This window comes from Brachionichthys hirsutus, chromosome 4 (assembly GCF_040956055.1).
Source record: "Brachionichthys hirsutus isolate HB-005 chromosome 4, CSIRO-AGI_Bhir_v1, whole genome shotgun sequence".
Classification (NCBI taxonomy): Eukaryota; Metazoa; Chordata; class Actinopteri; order Lophiiformes; family Brachionichthyidae; genus Brachionichthys; species Brachionichthys hirsutus.
The window spans coordinates 9,442,632-9,460,650 of NC_090900.1; the positions used below are offsets into that span (position 1 = coordinate 9,442,632).

Sequence of the window (18,019 nt, forward strand, 5' to 3'; positions counted from 1 at the left end):
TACTAACAGTGTCAGGAAAAAGTCCAAGGGTAAAATACACAAGGCCAGAAAGAATATGTTCTGCTGCTAACCATCACTCTCTGTCAAGATAACCCAGCTCCGTGGCATGTGAAGCACTCAGACGATTTAGAATAACAATCCAGAACCGGGCCAGATAACAAAATTCACATTAATAACTTTCCCTACTTTTTAGAACAACTCTCTGGAGAGTCAATGACATAACATGCATTTAGAGGGAACATGTAAGTCTTGTGTTTCACTCAGTAAACTTCAGCTCTCCTCAGCTGTCTTCAGGACTGTGGACTCTGATGATGTAACAACCCAGATATGCAGGACTTTGGTGCTTAACCCACAGGGAAAGGAGAATGCAGGTGTGCTCCTTCGTGTCTGAATCCTAACAGCTTCTCTCCATCCAACAGCTCCATCATTGACGTTTCTCAGGGGGAGAGGGGATTTCACAGATTCCCCCTCCAAGGAAATTCATATCAGCCAGAATTTGTGAGTGATCCTAACTCTGCAGAACTCTGTCAGTCACTCATTCATTCAGGGTGTCATATTTATGTCTTTGCACGTTTCTATACACAGAAACAGAGAGATGTTGAGTTCATGAGACAAATCAGACTTTCTACCTTTGGTCCACCTTGGCCAATCTGTCCAGGAGGGCCGACGGCACCAGGCTCTCCCTGTAAAAAGGACAGAGATGTCATTATATTAGTATAATTTCTTGGACAGTGTGCAAATAGTAAGGAAAGATGTCAGTACGCCTACTTTTTTTCCTTTTGAAGCTTCACCAGGGGACAGTCCAGGATCTCCTTTGTGTCCCTAGAAGAAGAGAAGAGACGCCTTCACACCACCAGACATAACCTGTCTCCGTCTGCACCAGCAGCCACTTCGCATTTTGTGTGTTGCCACTTCACAGGTGGCAGAGGAGTTTGCTGTTTGCATTTACACTATCAAAGAGTAATGAGCTCAGACCACTTATTGGCGAGTCTGGATGTTGTATTTACACAAAGGTGCAGTCCATTTATGCCCTCCAGTGACTTGGTTTACACCAAGAAGTGATGGGGGGAGAGATCGTGAACATTCTTCTCCTTTTTCGGGCAGTGGGAGTCCAGTCAGTGCATTCTGTGTCGACCAGACAAGCCGGTGGAAGAGTGGCCAAGTTATCTACGCTATTAGAAAGTAAGAGGCCCATGGAAAAAGAGATAATTTACTGCATTAGTGCTTATTGTATGAAGAACAAAAGAAACTGTCACAGCACTGAGTCTGCTGGACCTTAATCAAACGACCACTGTCAACTGACACATTTTCGATGAACTAAAGTGTTGAGAGCGATCCGCTACTTACTATGATGCTGTCTTGAATCCAATTCTTCTTCTTCTTTTTTAAAAGATTGTGGGGGCTTATTTTTCCATCGCTTCATATGTTGAATACTATTGTAAGTTCCTACTCACACTGCATCAGCCGATTTAACATGTTTGCTTCAGGCATGATTTGGCATGTGTGGCAAGGGAGACTGATTTCTTAGTGGAGCCAGAAATGAGTTGGAGCTTCAAACCTACATGAACGAAGTATTCCTGCAAGGTTTTCAGTTAAACTGTGATGATGAATATATTTATTAGATAGAATGTTAGAGCAGTACAAGTACAGTCAAACAGTAGTCATCTAAAGTTCAAAGTTGATCATGCACACATCATTGCATCCAGACAAGGCAGCATCTTCTAAACAAATTCCATAAACATAAATAATTTTAACATTATAATCAATTATGTGGTGGCATCGGTGGTCTCATACGCAGTGGTTTGTTTGGGGGGGGGGGGGGGGGGGGGTATTCTGAACGGGGAAAAAACAAGCTCAATAGACTGATTGAAAGAACCAGCTCAGTCTGTGGCTGCAGACTCCACTGAGGTGGTGGGGGAGCGGGGGGGCTCTGGGAAATCTAATCTTATATTTTTCATGCACTTTAGTTGTACAGAGTTTAGATAATACAATGGACAATATAACTACTGTGTTCTTAATCAATGTTTCCCAACATTTCTTTTTATAGTGTCTTTTTGAGCTGCTACGACAGTGAACGTACCCACTAAGGGAACAATAAAGTTTATATTTTATTTATCTTATTATCCTTACATAGTAGAGCATTGTACCACGCCAGAATGACTGCTGGTGGAGGGTCACGTGCAAATGTGTCAAACTGAGCCTGTGAAGCTTCAGCAGCACTCGTGTGACATGAGAGTATGGTATCAATTAGGTCTGCATAATATTTAGACTCTGTGCAAAATGCTGACATTCAATGCATTTAAATGAATTAAGCACAGATATGAACTATGAACAATCCATTTCATTCCAGCAAGGTCTAATTACAGAGTCCTGTGTGATAATACAATCACATATTACAGTGCCAACGGTCCTCTGTCAAGTCAGGTCGGCTGGACCGCAGCCTGACGATAAATACTAGAATGAGTTAAGTAAAGTGTGAACACAGACAACACTGCCTTCCAACATTAATTAAGTTGACATAAATATATACTACATTTACTGATTGAAGTAATTTTCTAAAAGACAGTATAATTTCCTGAACTCATAATTCAAACATGAATATTTTAGGGACAATTATCAACAATGGATTTATACACATATGGTTTAATTAGGTTTTATCACCAAGTCAGTGCAACTAGGATCTAGCAGTTGTGAATAATTAAAACATATTAAAACACATATTCTAATCAGTTTAGAGTTGATTGCAGAGGACAGTCCTGTTATTATTTTTATAAGTGTATTTACAGATTGTGTAGTTAATATTTTCACAGATGGAACAATAGATTATCATCTGCATCGCTATACAGTCCAAGCATTGAATATTAAATTATTGATTTACAGATCACCTTCACTCCAAAAGGTCCGGAACGACCAGGGTTCCCATGTGGACCAATAGGACCCTGAAAACAGAGACACGCATCATTTAGGAAGGCCAAAGGTGATCGTTGGAGTCACTGGGGTTCATTCAGGGTGGAATATGTTGTATGGTAAACATAGATGTTTCCTCTCCACTTCCTGTTGGTGCTATGGGACAGGTCAGTGGTCCACCAAGGTCCCTGTAGATGTTCTGTGGAATGTACTGTGTGTGTTCTCTGCCTGCCTGTTCAAGTTATGACATATGGATGTGATTTTCCTCATCGCTATACATTTTCACTACTTTCTCGGGTCCCGTAAAGTAAAGGAAACCTCATCCATCACATCGCTTTTCACATTTTTATTGATTTTTTTAATCAAAATGGACTATCTCCTTCAAGTCATGCTCTGCGGGAAGATGTACGGGAGCAGAAAATCAATTTTCCTCTGGGTAAGAGGATTATAAACTCAAGGGAACTACAAAGAGGGATTTTTTGGAAAAATGAGGCCACAACTTCCTGAGGCAGCAACTGAACATTTGTTTGGAGTGGAACCACAATGCTGAGCATGGAAAATCTCCCTGAACAAAATCTGGAAGCATTGAAACACGTTCAAGATGGCCTGAGTACAATGCTACTGTATCTTCAGACTTTCCAGTGGTTGAAAAGCATTTCCTCTGGAGCTCGAGGTAAAAATCTAAGGAACGGAGCACTCGGACAGAGAGAGGAGGCCAAGAGGTAGAAGTCTACGGATGGGTGATGCAGCCCATCTCTGTTATGTGTCTGAGGACAAACTGCTCTTCATCATCAGATTGTAGAGAGGAGTTAAACCACTCAGGCAGCACCCCTCCCCTCTAGCGGAACATATGGAGACACTTAACAGAAGCCCTGCACATCTTCTTTTCAGAGCATCCCCCCATCACTCACTTAATATTAAACCACATGGAAGCAATTAGCTTTAGATAGGAAGTGAAAGGAAGAGAAGTCAGAAATGATTATTCCAAATAACATTGTAACATAAGGTGAAGAGACACACCGCTTAAGTGGGCTGGAGTTATCCCAATGGAGACGGGACTAAAAAGGAGAATGAGTCACTTTGTCCATCTAAAGTTGTGTGGGCGAGAAGAGGAATGAATAGCATCGATCCAGTTTCTGCATCCCCTTATCCTGTGCAGGCTCATGGGGGGGGGTGGAGCCTATCCCAGCTGGCATTGGGGCAAGAAGCGGTGTACACCCCGGACAAGTCACCAGTTCATCACAAGGCTAACACACAGAAACAAACATGGGCTCACACTCACACCTATGGTTTTGTTTAGAACATCTAAAAACATCTTAGCTTCACTATTGAAAAGAGCTGATGACAAGGAAGGAACCAATTAGGAAGCACTAGCAAATAAACACAAAATACACTAGGGCTAAACACACACCTGAGGCCTGCAGATGAAGAGCACCTGTATGTCAGAGCTGTACCAGGTTAAACGATACGTCAAATTTAGTGCCAATTCAGTATCAATTTTAGCAGTGATAAATAAAACTGCCAAAATCTGAACAAGCCTATCAAAATCCGACCATCCATGTAAACAGTTGATTCTTTTCACAGGGAAAAACGTTCTTGAACATACTTAAATGGGGTTGGTTTCCTGCAAAAACCAATCATTATGTGGAAAGAATTCATGAAGAAATTTGACAGAAATGTTCATTTTCACACAAATCCTGCTTCACATAGCAACAGCGTACCTGTATCTATTTCTAAAAACCCACTCTGATTGGCTCTCGAGCCTCCCCTTCAGGACTGGGTGAATTTCTGCTCCCTGCTGGGCTCAAGGCTTGCGGCCTGATGTAGAGGAGCATGAAGGTTCTCACACGTAAGAGATGCTGCTGGCTGTGCAGTCAGACATGTCACCGTAGTGTCAGAGAGGTACAGCCTTAAAGCTGCGCTGTCACCAGCTGCATGGTGTTTCTGACGGGAAGGAATGCTGATCATAGGCTCCGTGCAATAGGAACAGCCGTCTACTGCACACCATATCTTGGTGCGACTTAAAAGGTCAAAGTGAGAGGAGAGACTTGCCTTGGAAAGATACTCACTGAAAAACAGACAATTCTGAAGAGGGGAAATTCTAACTTCATAAAAAATGAAGACAGAATCTTGTCTGCAGACTCTTTTCAAAGTAATTTTGATTAATGTCAATTAAATGTTTACACAAGTTGAACATTTAAGGTAAAAATGTACAACTGTCAGTCAGACTTTATGATTAAAGAAGATGGAAACCTTACATATGTTTATAAGCTCACACAGATATGACAAAAGAAGACTCTCAGTAATATCCTACAGCAATATGAAATGTCTTTGTGAAACATGCACAAAATAGGGGTTGTCGTACCAGTCCAAAAACAAATACATGCAAAATGTTAAACAGGGAATTATTCATCCTTCTTTCGAGAAAGTCTCTTTCAAACATTTTTCTACCTTTAAATGTTTAGCAGGGGTGTCAGACCTGATCACACATGGGGCCAAAATTCAAGACACAGGTTATGATGCAGGCCAAACAGATTTTCCATTTATCGAATTGTTAAGTACCTCCAATAATTTGACCTGAAAATGTCAATTTCAAAAAATTACAACTTCTTTTTTCCTCAATAAAATAAATTGATGATTGAGCAGAGGATTGAATTAGAGACATACAGTCTAAATTTTGAAAACACTGCCCTTGAACCATAAACAATAATGAATAGAAACAAATTAGAGTATATTCCATCATGAGATAAATTTGACGTTTGCAAGCAATTTAAAAATGTGCATTTACAATTCAATCCTATTGGAAAATAGGACTGATTTCAACCCTTAACGACACAGTGCTGAAAGGAGAAGAATCATTCAGTCATCTGTGGATTTATGGTATGCTAAAAATGTAAAACTATTCTCCACAATGAGTGCCACTTTAACCCAGAGTGTTTGTTCAAACCATGCCAGGAGCTTTTTCTCTAATAATGTGAGCACAGAGGAAAACAATTGAATTGTACACTGTGGTTCTTTTTTTATTTATCTGTTTGTTTGTTTCTTGCTCTGTGTCAGTGTGGCCTGCAGCACGTGGATGAATGACCTAAAGAGAGGTTAGTGTATACTATGGGATAAAGCTGCTAAGCTCCAGACAAAGTCTTAAATGCCGTTAATAAGATGGGGACAAAGACCTCTCTCTCTTCCTTATTTATAGAGATTGGGTTCCCACACAATCCACCCCACTGAGCCCTGACTGCAGCATGCAGCAGATACACACACTGGAGCACACAAAGTATGCAGGATAACTTCACCAAGCATTGGGAAAAGATCTAAACAGGTTTCTTTACTCTTTATCACTACCTTAATTCCTGTAAAGGAGCCTTTTGCTTCATTTATTAACACAGGAGGCTGCAGCAGTTACTTATATAACAATCATTGTCACAGTTCAGCATCATTGAAATGAACTAAAATAACCAACCATCCCTCGGGATGCATCATCTCACCGTGTTTTCTCTCTTCCTGTATTTCTTCTTGAAACATGAGCTCAAAATAACATCTGCACTCTCTCCATGTGGCCCCACCACAGGCTCCCAGTTGTAGAATGATACTCAGCACCAAAATAAGAGACATAGCACTAGAGAAATCAATCCACTACACTGCTGTTAGCATAGGACCTATGCCTAATTTAAGTCGCGCCAATGTTAATCGAAGGGATAGAAAGTGTTGTTCTTCAAATGTATTTAAACACTTGCATTTATTAAATTTTTTTCCATGCGCATTGAACATCTACCATGTGTGTTCAATTAATTTTAAATTGGCAACCCACGGATTTAGGGATTTAGTTTATGGTGGTTTGCTCTTGAGCTTCACAAATGGACTTTGGCAGCAAAGAAGCACAGCTCTAACCCCAAGCCAAAGCAAACTCACGTCTGGCTGAAAAATGCTCTGTAATCCAGAGATGTCACCGAGTGCTTGATCAGAAATACTCGGGAGGTTTTCCATATCAGCTTGTTGGCGTATACTCACGCACTAATGCAGATCTGACATGGTCAAATAATTACGATTTAGGCGATTAAGGAAGATTGGGGGGTGACTGATGAGATGCAATAGAAATGTGTCAGCGACTGGGAGACACTCACCCTCGGGCCCCTCTTCCCTGGCTTTCCTGGTAACCCGGGAAGTCCTTGAAGGCCCTAAAAAGAAAAACAAAGAAATGTCAGGGACAGAATGAACCAAGTTTACAAATGTTCAGAGTCAAACATGTAGAAGTCTGTGATGGCTGTTATTCAGTCGCTAAATATTGAGCATTTTTACAATGTTAGCTTACAGCTAAAACCCCTCCATTACTGAAACTCTGGTTTGTAGGTGGATGCGTTGTTCATAGGGTCGAACAGGCGCTGTGCCTCCAAAACCAATGTAGCTTCAGCACAAACCTGTAGCACATCATGGACTGTGAGTCTGACTCATTGTCCTGGCAGGGAGGCCTGCAGTGGTCCCAGCGACAGCCAATCACATTCATGATGGACATCAGCCGGCTTTAAAATAAGTAAAGACATGAATTATCAGAGCTCTGGTAGGTCAAACCGAAGCATCGGTCAGTCTGAGGAACCTGCATTGTTGTTGTTGTTCTTGTTTTACTTGACTCGTCATTGTACCCGAGATTGTTTCGGCAAAAATGCCTATCCACTGAATTACAGTTGGTCCCTTTTATCTGAAATCAGTGCCTTAATGCCTCAGCAGTCAGAAAGGGATTTCTGTCCTGCTAAATATCAGAGTCAGCTGTTTGTAATAAAAGTAACAGACAGTTTTATAACGATGCTGACAAAAAAAAACATGCATTTGTGAAATGTATGTCAGATACGAGGTCTGTTAAACGAGGTCAGTATCAAAGATAATAACGACCCACAGATTTAACCAGTGCATTCCAGCACAATGATCCAACAGCCTCCAGAGATCTGCAGGCTCCTCCACTACGAACCTGTGAAACTTTAATGACCCTCGCCCTACGATTATCAAACAGGGCCGACACGCTGCATTTACTCAACAAGAGAGTCATGCTCTCATAGCAGCTGAAACTTAATCCTTATTAAAAAGTGAATCAGTTTCTACTTTGAGTGGGAGGCTGTTCATCTATAGCTATAAAGATGGAAGCATGCTGAAAATGTTTCTGAGAGGTGACTCAGCACTCAGATGAGTCTTTATACTGAACCCTTAGCCAGCAAAATAACGGCGAGAGTCCGTGGGATAGGTTGTTCCTCTCTCATTTGAGTGTCCGAGTGGCTTCAGGGGAAGCTTTTCTTAAAACATCCTTTGGTGAATACGCATGTAAGATGGAGAAATCCTTTTAACTATATGGAACATGTGGGTATTTACTGATCAACAGAAGAATATAATTAACCCTCTCATGCATGAATAACAATCACAAAAAGTCCACATTTAATTCTAGTCAGTGAATGAGCGGTTAATGTGCTTCAAGAATATTCATTACTGACAGTTTGCTCTGAGTGTGGGAAAGTCAGTCATTCTATCTTGTATTAATATGATGAAATAAAAGGGACGGTTTACATTTCCTTCCATTGATGACTTTTCCATGCTAGCATTTTACCACTGCAACTTGAGCAAAGCAAGGAATAGTTTACTTTTATTTCTTTACAGACATGCAAACCTCAAACGTCAAGCCTGTTCTATATTTTGAGATAAGTTAAATTTGGTTAAAATATTTTTTTTCCAAAAGAAAATTAGCAATAATCAATATTAATACTACACCTTTCAATAATGTAAATTAACCCTTGCCTTAATGCTGTATAACAGGCATGGGCAAACCCAGGCCCGGGGGCCATATGCTGCCCGTTGGCCTTTTTAATCCGGCCCGCCAAACTTGTCCAAATTATATAATTAAATAAAATTGTATTATAATTAAACCTCATTCATTTGACCTAATCCCTGTAATGCTACCTGTAAAAGGCCAAATCCTTTAATGCAATAGCTTTAATGTGTCATTTATATTAGCTCACACAAATACTCCATCCATCTGTTCTTGGTCCGGCCCCTCTGTCAAATTTTAGAACCTATTGTGGCCCGCGAGTCAAAATGTTTGCCCACCCCTGCTGTATAATGTATTATACTAGGGCTAAAATAAATCACACATTTATCAGCAATGTAGCAGGACGCCACGTACAAATATTCATACGAAAAATTACAAAGGGAGGTGAGCGATTCAGAATTACTAACACAATTCCAGACATCAAAGAAAGAGAAACTATTTTATAATAAAAATAATTATCATTGAGATCCAGTGAATTTTAGAAATCTTGCCGAGGAGAAATTTTAAAAACAGATCAGTTTAAATTCACACTTCATAAATTCAACAGGAAAACACTACTTTTAACAGCCATGCAATAATAAATACTACAAATAAGCAGTTTGGCTCCAAGGCGCAAGTAACATGTATGCATGTAAATGGTCTTAAGGTGCAGGTGTGTATTGTCTTTGTTTAAAGCTCACACACTCACCGGCGGTCCTGGTTCTCCCTTTAGTCCAGGTGGTCCAGCGAGCAGTGAGAACTGGGTCGGTTCCAGGTCAAATGTTTGGAAGCCATCTGTTGCAGCTGGAGTGACTGGAACAAGCGATGTGTGTTTGGCATCCTGCACAATGGTCACTGTTGGCTCAGGCTGCTTTGAAGCGACTGTGGTCGGGTGATGTTTGTGGGGAAGGTAGGCATTTGATGAGGACCCCTGAGTGAAAGCAGCGCTGGTCTGGAGGTTTGGCTTCTTGTCAGATGGCCTGGAAGCTGGTAAATCCATACTTTCAGCAGGGATGTGATAATTTGCATTTCCTTGCTTTGTATTCTTTCTGTTGCCGTCATGTGAAGTTGGTTTGGGGGTTGGAGTTGTTACGTTGATCCAAAGAGACGTAGTCACTGTTTGAGTCGGAAATTTAAACAAACTTTCCAACTTTGGACGAGCCGGTGGAGAAATTGACACGGCACCATGTTTTGGATTCCTCCCAGTCCCATGCGCAGATGTTATGTTCAGGATCAGTGAACTGTAAGTTGGAACAAGAATCGCAGATCTGATGCTTTTGTCAGTCAAGGCCAACGTAGTTTTCTGAGAGTTTTTGGACAGCTTTGTCAATGACGGCGTAGTTATGTGAGTCACACTAATGTTTGGGTCGGAAAATAGAGGTAGCAGGGCTGGAAACACGGGCCGATATGTGTCGGCTTCTCTGCAATGTTTCTTAATAAAATCACAATAGTTATGAGCTGCCTTTGCAGAGGGATAAATGTCAAACTGGCAAATGGCCCCTTCAAACGGCACGGAGTCGGGGTTCATTTTGCCCAGCAGGAAAGAGCCCTCTGCATCCAGAGCTGCCTCTTTTTTACTTTGCAAATCTGCATGTAAACTTTTTTTCCCACAAGAGGTGTGTAAGGAGACTTGGTGGTGTTCGATGTCAACGGCCAGACTGTGCCACTGGCCATTATGAATGTCATAGTCAAAGCTGACAGAACTCCTGTGCCCAAGGTGTACCAGGACCTTACTCGGCGCAAACTGCACTCCGAGCTGCACTTTCCTTTTCTTGGAAAGAATCGAGAAAAGAAAAGCGCTGTTGATGCGATGAACAGATATGCTGAGGATCAGGGACAGATTGGTGGAGCTGTAGGTAGGAGGAATGACGGCCTGAAGAGGCACCTGAATGCGTGCCCGCGGGGTGAGGATAACTCCAGACTTAAAAGGAATGACGCCATGAGGGCTGGCTCGAGCGCCTGGCGATGGCAACCTGCCTGCCCTCTGTCCAGAAAGCCCAAGCTGCTGCAGTACATCCACAACTTCTGGAAAAAAGAACAGCAAATTAGGGGTTTTACTGGAAGGCACAGGAAAACCATCACCATATATAAATGTCACAATTAAAGGGAGAAAGAAATAGATTATTGCTTATATTTCGCTTGATATGTGCACTTATATGCTAATATAAATGTAAAGCTATATCCTACCACAGCTATACAAGTTCCAATTACTTTACGATGTCAAGCTGAGGATATTCAAGTTTACAGGACATCCTGCAGCAAAAGAACATTAAAAATGTTGCCGAACATGTGGAATTAGGCCACATATCACTATGCAGTTTCGGGGACAGCCCCAAATTATCAGTCTCAATTAGAACAAGCTCAGGAAACGGACACTGAAGGAGTCCCAGGAGATGACATTGGCAACGTTTTAAGAGGCGTCTCATCAGCTAACTTTATCTGGTAATGTTTTTGATTAACGATGATCGTTCTGACAGGGGCCATGAATATACACTGCAATGCTCTCTGCAGGTTTTAATTGCTTCTTGCATCTCACGGGAGGAAAATCTGTGTAACATCCCACGTTAAGGTGCTGTATACTGCTCCTTTCAACACCATGTTTAATCTAGTCTGCATTTTCATCAAAAAAAATCCTCACAATTCAAAAAGCGATTGACATCCTCTCAACCCAGCATGATTGCCAGAAACTTCAAATAACCGCAAAAACAACAGTACAAGGTTTACACTCGTTCTTGGATTCTCACTTTTACAAGGACACCATTCAGCACTCAGGAAGTTCAATCAGTTTTTTTTGTTTGCAAATCAAAACCGGCTGGAAATGTTCCCATCATTATTCTGTTATCTATTCATAGACACTGATGCAAGGCATTAGCAAAGTCAAACAAAAGCTTTTTGTTTGGTTCAGCAAAGTCAGAAAATAAAGAATTGATCACCCTCACCCACCAGCATACAGTATTCTGAACACGGTACATTAATGCTATCAGCATGTGCAATGCTGAAACAGAAAGGCCCCTACCCTAAGAATGAGATTTCCTGTTTTGATTCTATATGCACCTGGAGGTGAGCCACCGTCTGGATGGAGGCTGGTATTGCAGCTACAATTAAATACTACTAGCACACATCTGCTGCATTTTGATCAACATCTGGTTCTTCTGAGAAAATGTAGTGGCAACTCCAGCAGGTGTAGCACTTAAACATTTAAAGGCACGTTAAGTTCCTTCTGCTGTCAGAATGAAGATGTGGCAGCCATTGGGTGATCTGACAACTGAACTTAAAGGCTTTGGCATATGGCCCGCAGCAATAAGACAAAAAGAAAACAATAGCTTCCCCACACATGATTTTCATTATAAATCATTTTATCAAGAAACGATAACCTAAGGGTTTTTAATAAATGATATTTTATAAGAATAGTCACCACCCAAAAATGATTATCTAGTGATTTATAGTCTCAATAGAATCTGAAACTGCAAGTTAACATTTCCTTACACGTAAGGAATATTCAGTCTTCATCAGTTGTAATAGAAGGAAACTATAAGGCAGTAAATGCCAGAAATGGTTATCACTGATCCTTTTCATTATAAAAACAAGGATTAGAACTAAGCAGAGAGATCTGGCAGATTTAGCGAGATGGCCAAATCAGACAACATAAAGCTGATGACACTAGACACCAATACACAAGTGAATGTGAGTCAGCATGAAATGCTTTAATTTTTCAGAAAGGGAATGACTTGTGAGGGGTCAATAACGCCTTCAAATCTAGAGGATAATGAATCTAGCTTGGAAATTTAATGCGATGTAACTGCAAAAAGAAGCATAAAAGGTGAATGTCCAAAACAGGCACTTCCTGTTATTTTATACATGTCATAATGAAATAAAGGCAAATATAAGATGTGTTTTTGAAGGAGCCTCTGATGTCTATTATGCTCAATTTGCTCAGGAAATAACTTGATGACTAGGAAGCCATATCCTCAGAGGCATGTTCAGGATGAGGGACTGTACATATGACCTGAGAAGAGCGCTGTGTGACCGTAAGGGGTGTTCAATTGTGGAAGGAATGTTCATATATAATTAAAGCAAGTACTCTGTAAATCTTTTTTTTTTTTTATGTACAAGAAATAATTGGGAAAAATATTGTTTATAAGGTTCGGAAACAATATGTATATATTATATTGAGGGTTTGAAGACAACATCAACTTCATGGAAAAAGGAAGAGCGGAGCAGCCAATCTTCAGTGTAGACAAAATAAGATGTCCAGAGAAGTGTAAACACAATCAAGCAGCATTTTTTGGCGACACACACAGGGATATAGCTTATCGAGCTGCAAATGGAAAAGTCTGTGTTGGGGCAATGTACTTGTAGTAGTTATTTTTACTTCCTTTAGCAATTGTGTGTTCTGTTGCTGTTAAACATCATAAAAGGGATTTTACTACCTGGCCAAATAAAGAGTTTCACTGAGTTGCAGTGCAAAGGACTTGTGAGTAGCCATGCAGCTTCCCATGACTCATTCTCATTCCTGCAATTCTGATCATGCACTTTTGTGACACCGCATGACTGCTTATGTGTTACTTCACAAGAGAAGTAATAGTCACTATCTTTGTCCTAAAGGTTGCTTACCTTGTGCTTGTGCCAGGCTCAGGGGGCACGTCCAACAGATTATCGACCATAGAATCAGAACTCTCCTAAACAGAGACAAAAAGGTTTTTTTTACAAATTATGGCACGTAGTCAAAGCAGCGACAATCCAAAAGGTGTTTCTTTGATTATATTAAACAGTGCAGGAGTTCCTGAAACTTTCACTTCAGTGCTTGCCAAATGAATTAATCCACCACCTTATAAATCTCTATGGGTTTCTCAGCTCACTACAGATGTTAAATCTGCAGTCTATAATGATTTTCCTACTACAAGAATCGTGAAGCTATTTACATTTAATGAAGACTGGTTTGTCAAAGCTAAAGACGGTGCAACTGTAGTGATGGAGCAGGCAACATTGGACATGGGTTCTGCCCTACAGCCTATAGCGCAATATGTACATAAAACGTTCTGCACTTCAGTTTTGTTGTGTAATCACCGGTGTTTGTTTTTCTGTCTGTCTGTTTACCACCTGGTCAAATACCAAGAACAATTCAGAACCTTTTGATGATGATCCCGATGACCATGTGGATGTTGTAAACCCAATTAGGAGGGGGAATGAGCTGCTTGGCGGAGGTCTGCGCTCCCTGAGTGCTTGTCCAGTTATGTTTAAACTTTTGATCTAAAAATCAGCAACAAATTCTCAATAAAAAGCATGCATATGCTAATATTAATTAAAAGAAATGTTTTAACTTTATTTGATCAAATGCTAAATCAATTTACCTCCGCCAAGGAGCTTATGTTTTCACCCGTGTCCAATGGTTGATTAGTTGGCTGGTTTCTTTGTGTTTCAGCGCGATTACACAAACACAAGATCATCTTTGCATGTCTGCAGCTGTAACTAGAAGATGGCTCTGATTAACGAATAAATCACTTGTTTCAGCAGTCTATAAGAGCCTCGTCCTCATGTAAGTCCTCCGTCGCAATGAATAGACCCACTGCAGGAGGGTAGCTCTGCAGCTCTGCCTTGTCTAAAGTCTTCGATTCACATCAAGATTCTTTGTCTTATCTTACTGTCTGACAAACTACTGCTCAGCAGCGCTTGGGCGAGTGCTCCAATGGGATCGCTACTGATAACAACTATAAACAGTGCAGCATCTTAAATTTATGATTCCACGGGAAAGATCCTGTAGGGCTTTGGAAAAAGGAAAAAGTGCTCAGCCCATGAGACAATCTTACACAACAGAACATTGATGGCTGACAGAGAAGATGTGACTCTAAAGGTGTTGAATTGTGACTTATGTGAGAGAAATTAGGTTTTGATTCACTCCTAGAGTTTATGATGAGCTTGGATGGAGATAAAACTGAACATCTGTTCAGCAACATGTTCTCCCAGCGACCCAGGCAGGGACAGGTACTATACTTAGTGCCCTTAAAGTGATTTATTTCACATTCGTGGTCTTCCCGAAGCCGCAGAAAGCAACTGGTCTACCGCTGAAACACAGACTCCTGGTTGAATCCGAAAGAACTTTCCCTCTCCACTTCAAATCCCATTCACTGCTCTCAGGCTGACATAAGCCAAAGCCGCGAAAGGGAGGTGTGCAAGTCTCTCATATTTCCTACAGAGTTACATGATGCAACATTTTTGATTTTGATTTTTTTTCCCCTCCCAATGGGACCGTGGCCAGCCGGGCCCGCAGGGCAGAGTGAGATGCATGAGCGGTGGGAGAGAAAAGGGGGAGGAGGAGAGTGTTGTCTCCTCCTCCCATACATCTCGTTCAAATCAGTCCCAGAACATTTGGCAGCTCATTCTGCTACAATTGGCTTCACTGGCTTCCACCGACTGTGCGCAGAGCAAAGAGCACTTCTCATAAACAACCCGAGAGCTATTAAAATATACAAGTTTAGAACGGCCTGATGTGATCAAGTGTCAATTATAAATTAGTGACAGATAAATGTAATAAATTCTGCAACAACAAAAAAGGCCTGTCACCTTTTATTTTTGTTATCAATGCTCCTGGCTCTTGACATGAATTTCAAAGTAAAATGGGTTTTACGCACGCTTAGACGCACGTGATGCGCACGAACGCACCAATTACCTGATCCAATAAACAAAGAGAAAATGATCTATTCTCTACTTGGTTTTAGAACGACTCGACTCACCCCCCGACCCCCGTGGATTTGAGTGTGGAGTTCGGGGCATTGTCCGGCTCCATTGCGGTCACTGCATTCTTTCTTGGGAGTTTTTACTCCAGTCCTCACGAGGCAGATAAACTTTTTCCATTCCAGGTGTTGCTCGGGGGTCGCGAAAGAAAAAAAAAACAAACTAAATCACACACCGTGGGGTTAATCAGCCACGAAGAGGTTACTTTCTGCCATTGTCTTGTCTCCCCTTGTTCCCCCTCAAGAAGATGTCACCAATTTCCTTCCGAGCTCCACCTGCGCGCTTCCCTGGTCTCCTTCTTCCTCACGCACGCACAGGTTAATGACAGTGAACGCCGACTCCAACTTTCTTTCCCGGTAAACGCTGCAGGGCAAGATGACGGACCTCTCTCCGTGCGTCAATGTGTGTAGTGTGTGTGCGCGCGCGCGTGTTTGTCGGCTTCCCAAAATGAAAGTTTATTGTGGACGGAGGGAAATCTTGAGAACCGGGAAGGGGGGCGGGGGGGGAACACCTCCCTCTGTCGCCCTCAGCTGACATCAAGAGAAACGCATTTTAATGCTGACTGCAGCGATCATTCTGAAACAGGACCCTCTCACGCACGAATATTAAATGTGCTGCTGTGTTGCCATATGTCGCAATGAATGATTGAATGAATGAATGAAGCGGCTTATTCCCATTTGGATTCTTATCAGGGTTGTGGTCAGACTTTTACAAATCCAAAGAGACTCTTCAGTTCTCCCTCATTCTCCTGCAGGAAAATTCTTCCTGACCCCAAAAAGAGACCTTTCATATTTTAATATGCAGCAGATGTTAACACAGATAAAAAATAAAATACAAAGAAATCAACAAGTATTGTTATTTCCAAACCTTTTCTCAAAGATATTATATGCAGTATTGTTCAAATGCTGTTTGTAAAAAGGTCTAATTCAAATTGGCACATTGTGAAATATGAACCTTCAATAACAAGCTAGATCCCTGCATCCCTGGTGATGGTGGCTAATGGCCCTGTAGACACTGATGAGACGAGTGAAGACAGGGCAATGATGGGGAGGTGGAACGCATGCCTGAAGACGGTAGGGCAGAAGGAGAGCGTGTTTGTAAAGACAAAGATTTAAATTCATAGTTATATTTTTAGCATACAGAGGAGTAAACAAAAAAACTAAATGCAACACTAAACATGATGATGAAGCCACATTGCATCGCTTCAAATTAAAGCATACCTGGCACAAAATAGGTGTCTTTAAATATGCACAATATCTCGCCCATTGACGGCTGAGATAGCATGGCCCGCGACCCGGTGCCCGACAAGGCAGTTGGAAAATGAATGAATGAATGGTAAATCCTTGGATGACTACATGTCTGTGTAGTCATCCAAGTTGAGGTAAATCAAGAAGAGCAAAAAAAAATCAAGAAATAAATGGACATGTTTAAGGTCGGTTAAAGACTTTTCACCTCTTTGAACTGAAGAAGCCTCGTGCATGTGAGGTGAAAGGTCTTCAAACAACCTTAAGCAAGTCCAGGTGATTCTTTTTTTTGCTCTTCCCGATTTAATCACATGGTTTAGTTTAGTAGACAAAACATTCAAGAACTCCTAGAGCTGCTGAAAATCTTTGAATATTTCCTGCACTGTTTCAACTGAACAAACACATCAAAGCAAGTGGTCTTTACTACTTGTCTGTGAAAACGGATAAGTTGATATCAGCTGGTTAATTCGTTAGGCTGATCTAACACCAGTATTTTCGGACACTAAAACCTAAAATAATTACAACAACCAAAATTGTAAACGAACAATGCACCTAATCAGTGAAAAAATAAACCAGGAACCAACTCCATCAATATCTGCAATATCTGTGATTGCACTGTGTATTTGTGTATGCATGTGTGTAACTGTGTTGTTGTGTGCTCTGAAATTCCTCTGTCAAAGAAAGTCCTCATTGACCCACCTTCAGCAAACATGCTGTGACAGTGTCCAGGGGAGAGCCAACAGAGAACTGATTCAGCTGCCTGCAACTGGATCCCTCCTCCTCCTCACACAGAGCCTCTTCACAGTTGGTGCTTCCCAGGCCAGAGAGGAAGGAAGCCCACCACCTCGAAAGAGCACTTCCCGTATACCTCTGTGAGCTCTGTCGGATGTGAGCTTTTGTTACCTCAAGTTTTAGTTCATGGACAAAAGGTTCAATGTCCCCTCGCAGAGGAAAACGTCTCATCTGTGGGGTAAAGTTTCACTGGGTTTGCAACGGGCATCACAGCAAACTATGGAAGTGGAAGTATCAAGAGAAGTGAAGACTAGTAAGAGTTTTAAGAAATAGGCTCTTAAGAAAATATACTTTCTCGTTGAGTTACTTGAAAGGGTTGATGCTACTCTAATGACACTACGATGAATACAAGGCCACAAGCAGCAACTGGTTGGCTAAGCCAAGCCTAAGGCTGGCCTAGATGTGTCTTCCTGGAAGACCATGTATTTGTTTTTGCCCTTCGCCGTTAATGCAAGAAGAGGAAACCAGAGAGCCCTCGCAGACAACAGAAAAACTCTGCACAGAAAGGAATCGAACCTGGAACATTCTAGCTGTGAGACAACAGCGCTACCCATTGTGC

The 18,019-nt window shown here is 41.4% G+C and overlaps 1 protein-coding gene across 1 annotated transcript in view; it reads right to left on the reverse strand.

Moving 5' to 3' along the window:
- col27a1b (collagen, type XXVII, alpha 1b) overlaps positions 1-15,476 on the reverse strand; it is a 48,660-nt gene extending 33,184 nt beyond the window's left edge. Inside the window, exons 1-7 of the mRNA XM_068760868.1 lie at positions 15,424-15,476; positions 13,309-13,371; positions 9,402-10,722; positions 7,029-7,082; positions 2,886-2,939; positions 769-822; positions 630-683 (exon numbers count right to left, since the gene is read on the reverse strand). Of these exons, the coding sequence (XP_068616969.1) occupies positions 630-683; positions 769-822; positions 2,886-2,939; positions 7,029-7,082; positions 9,402-10,722; positions 13,309-13,371; positions 15,424-15,476 (1,653 nt within the window). The remainder of the gene's footprint in view (positions 1-629; positions 684-768; positions 823-2,885; positions 2,940-7,028; positions 7,083-9,401; positions 10,723-13,308; positions 13,372-15,423) is intronic.
- Between the last annotated feature and the right edge of the window lie 2,543 nt (positions 15,477-18,019).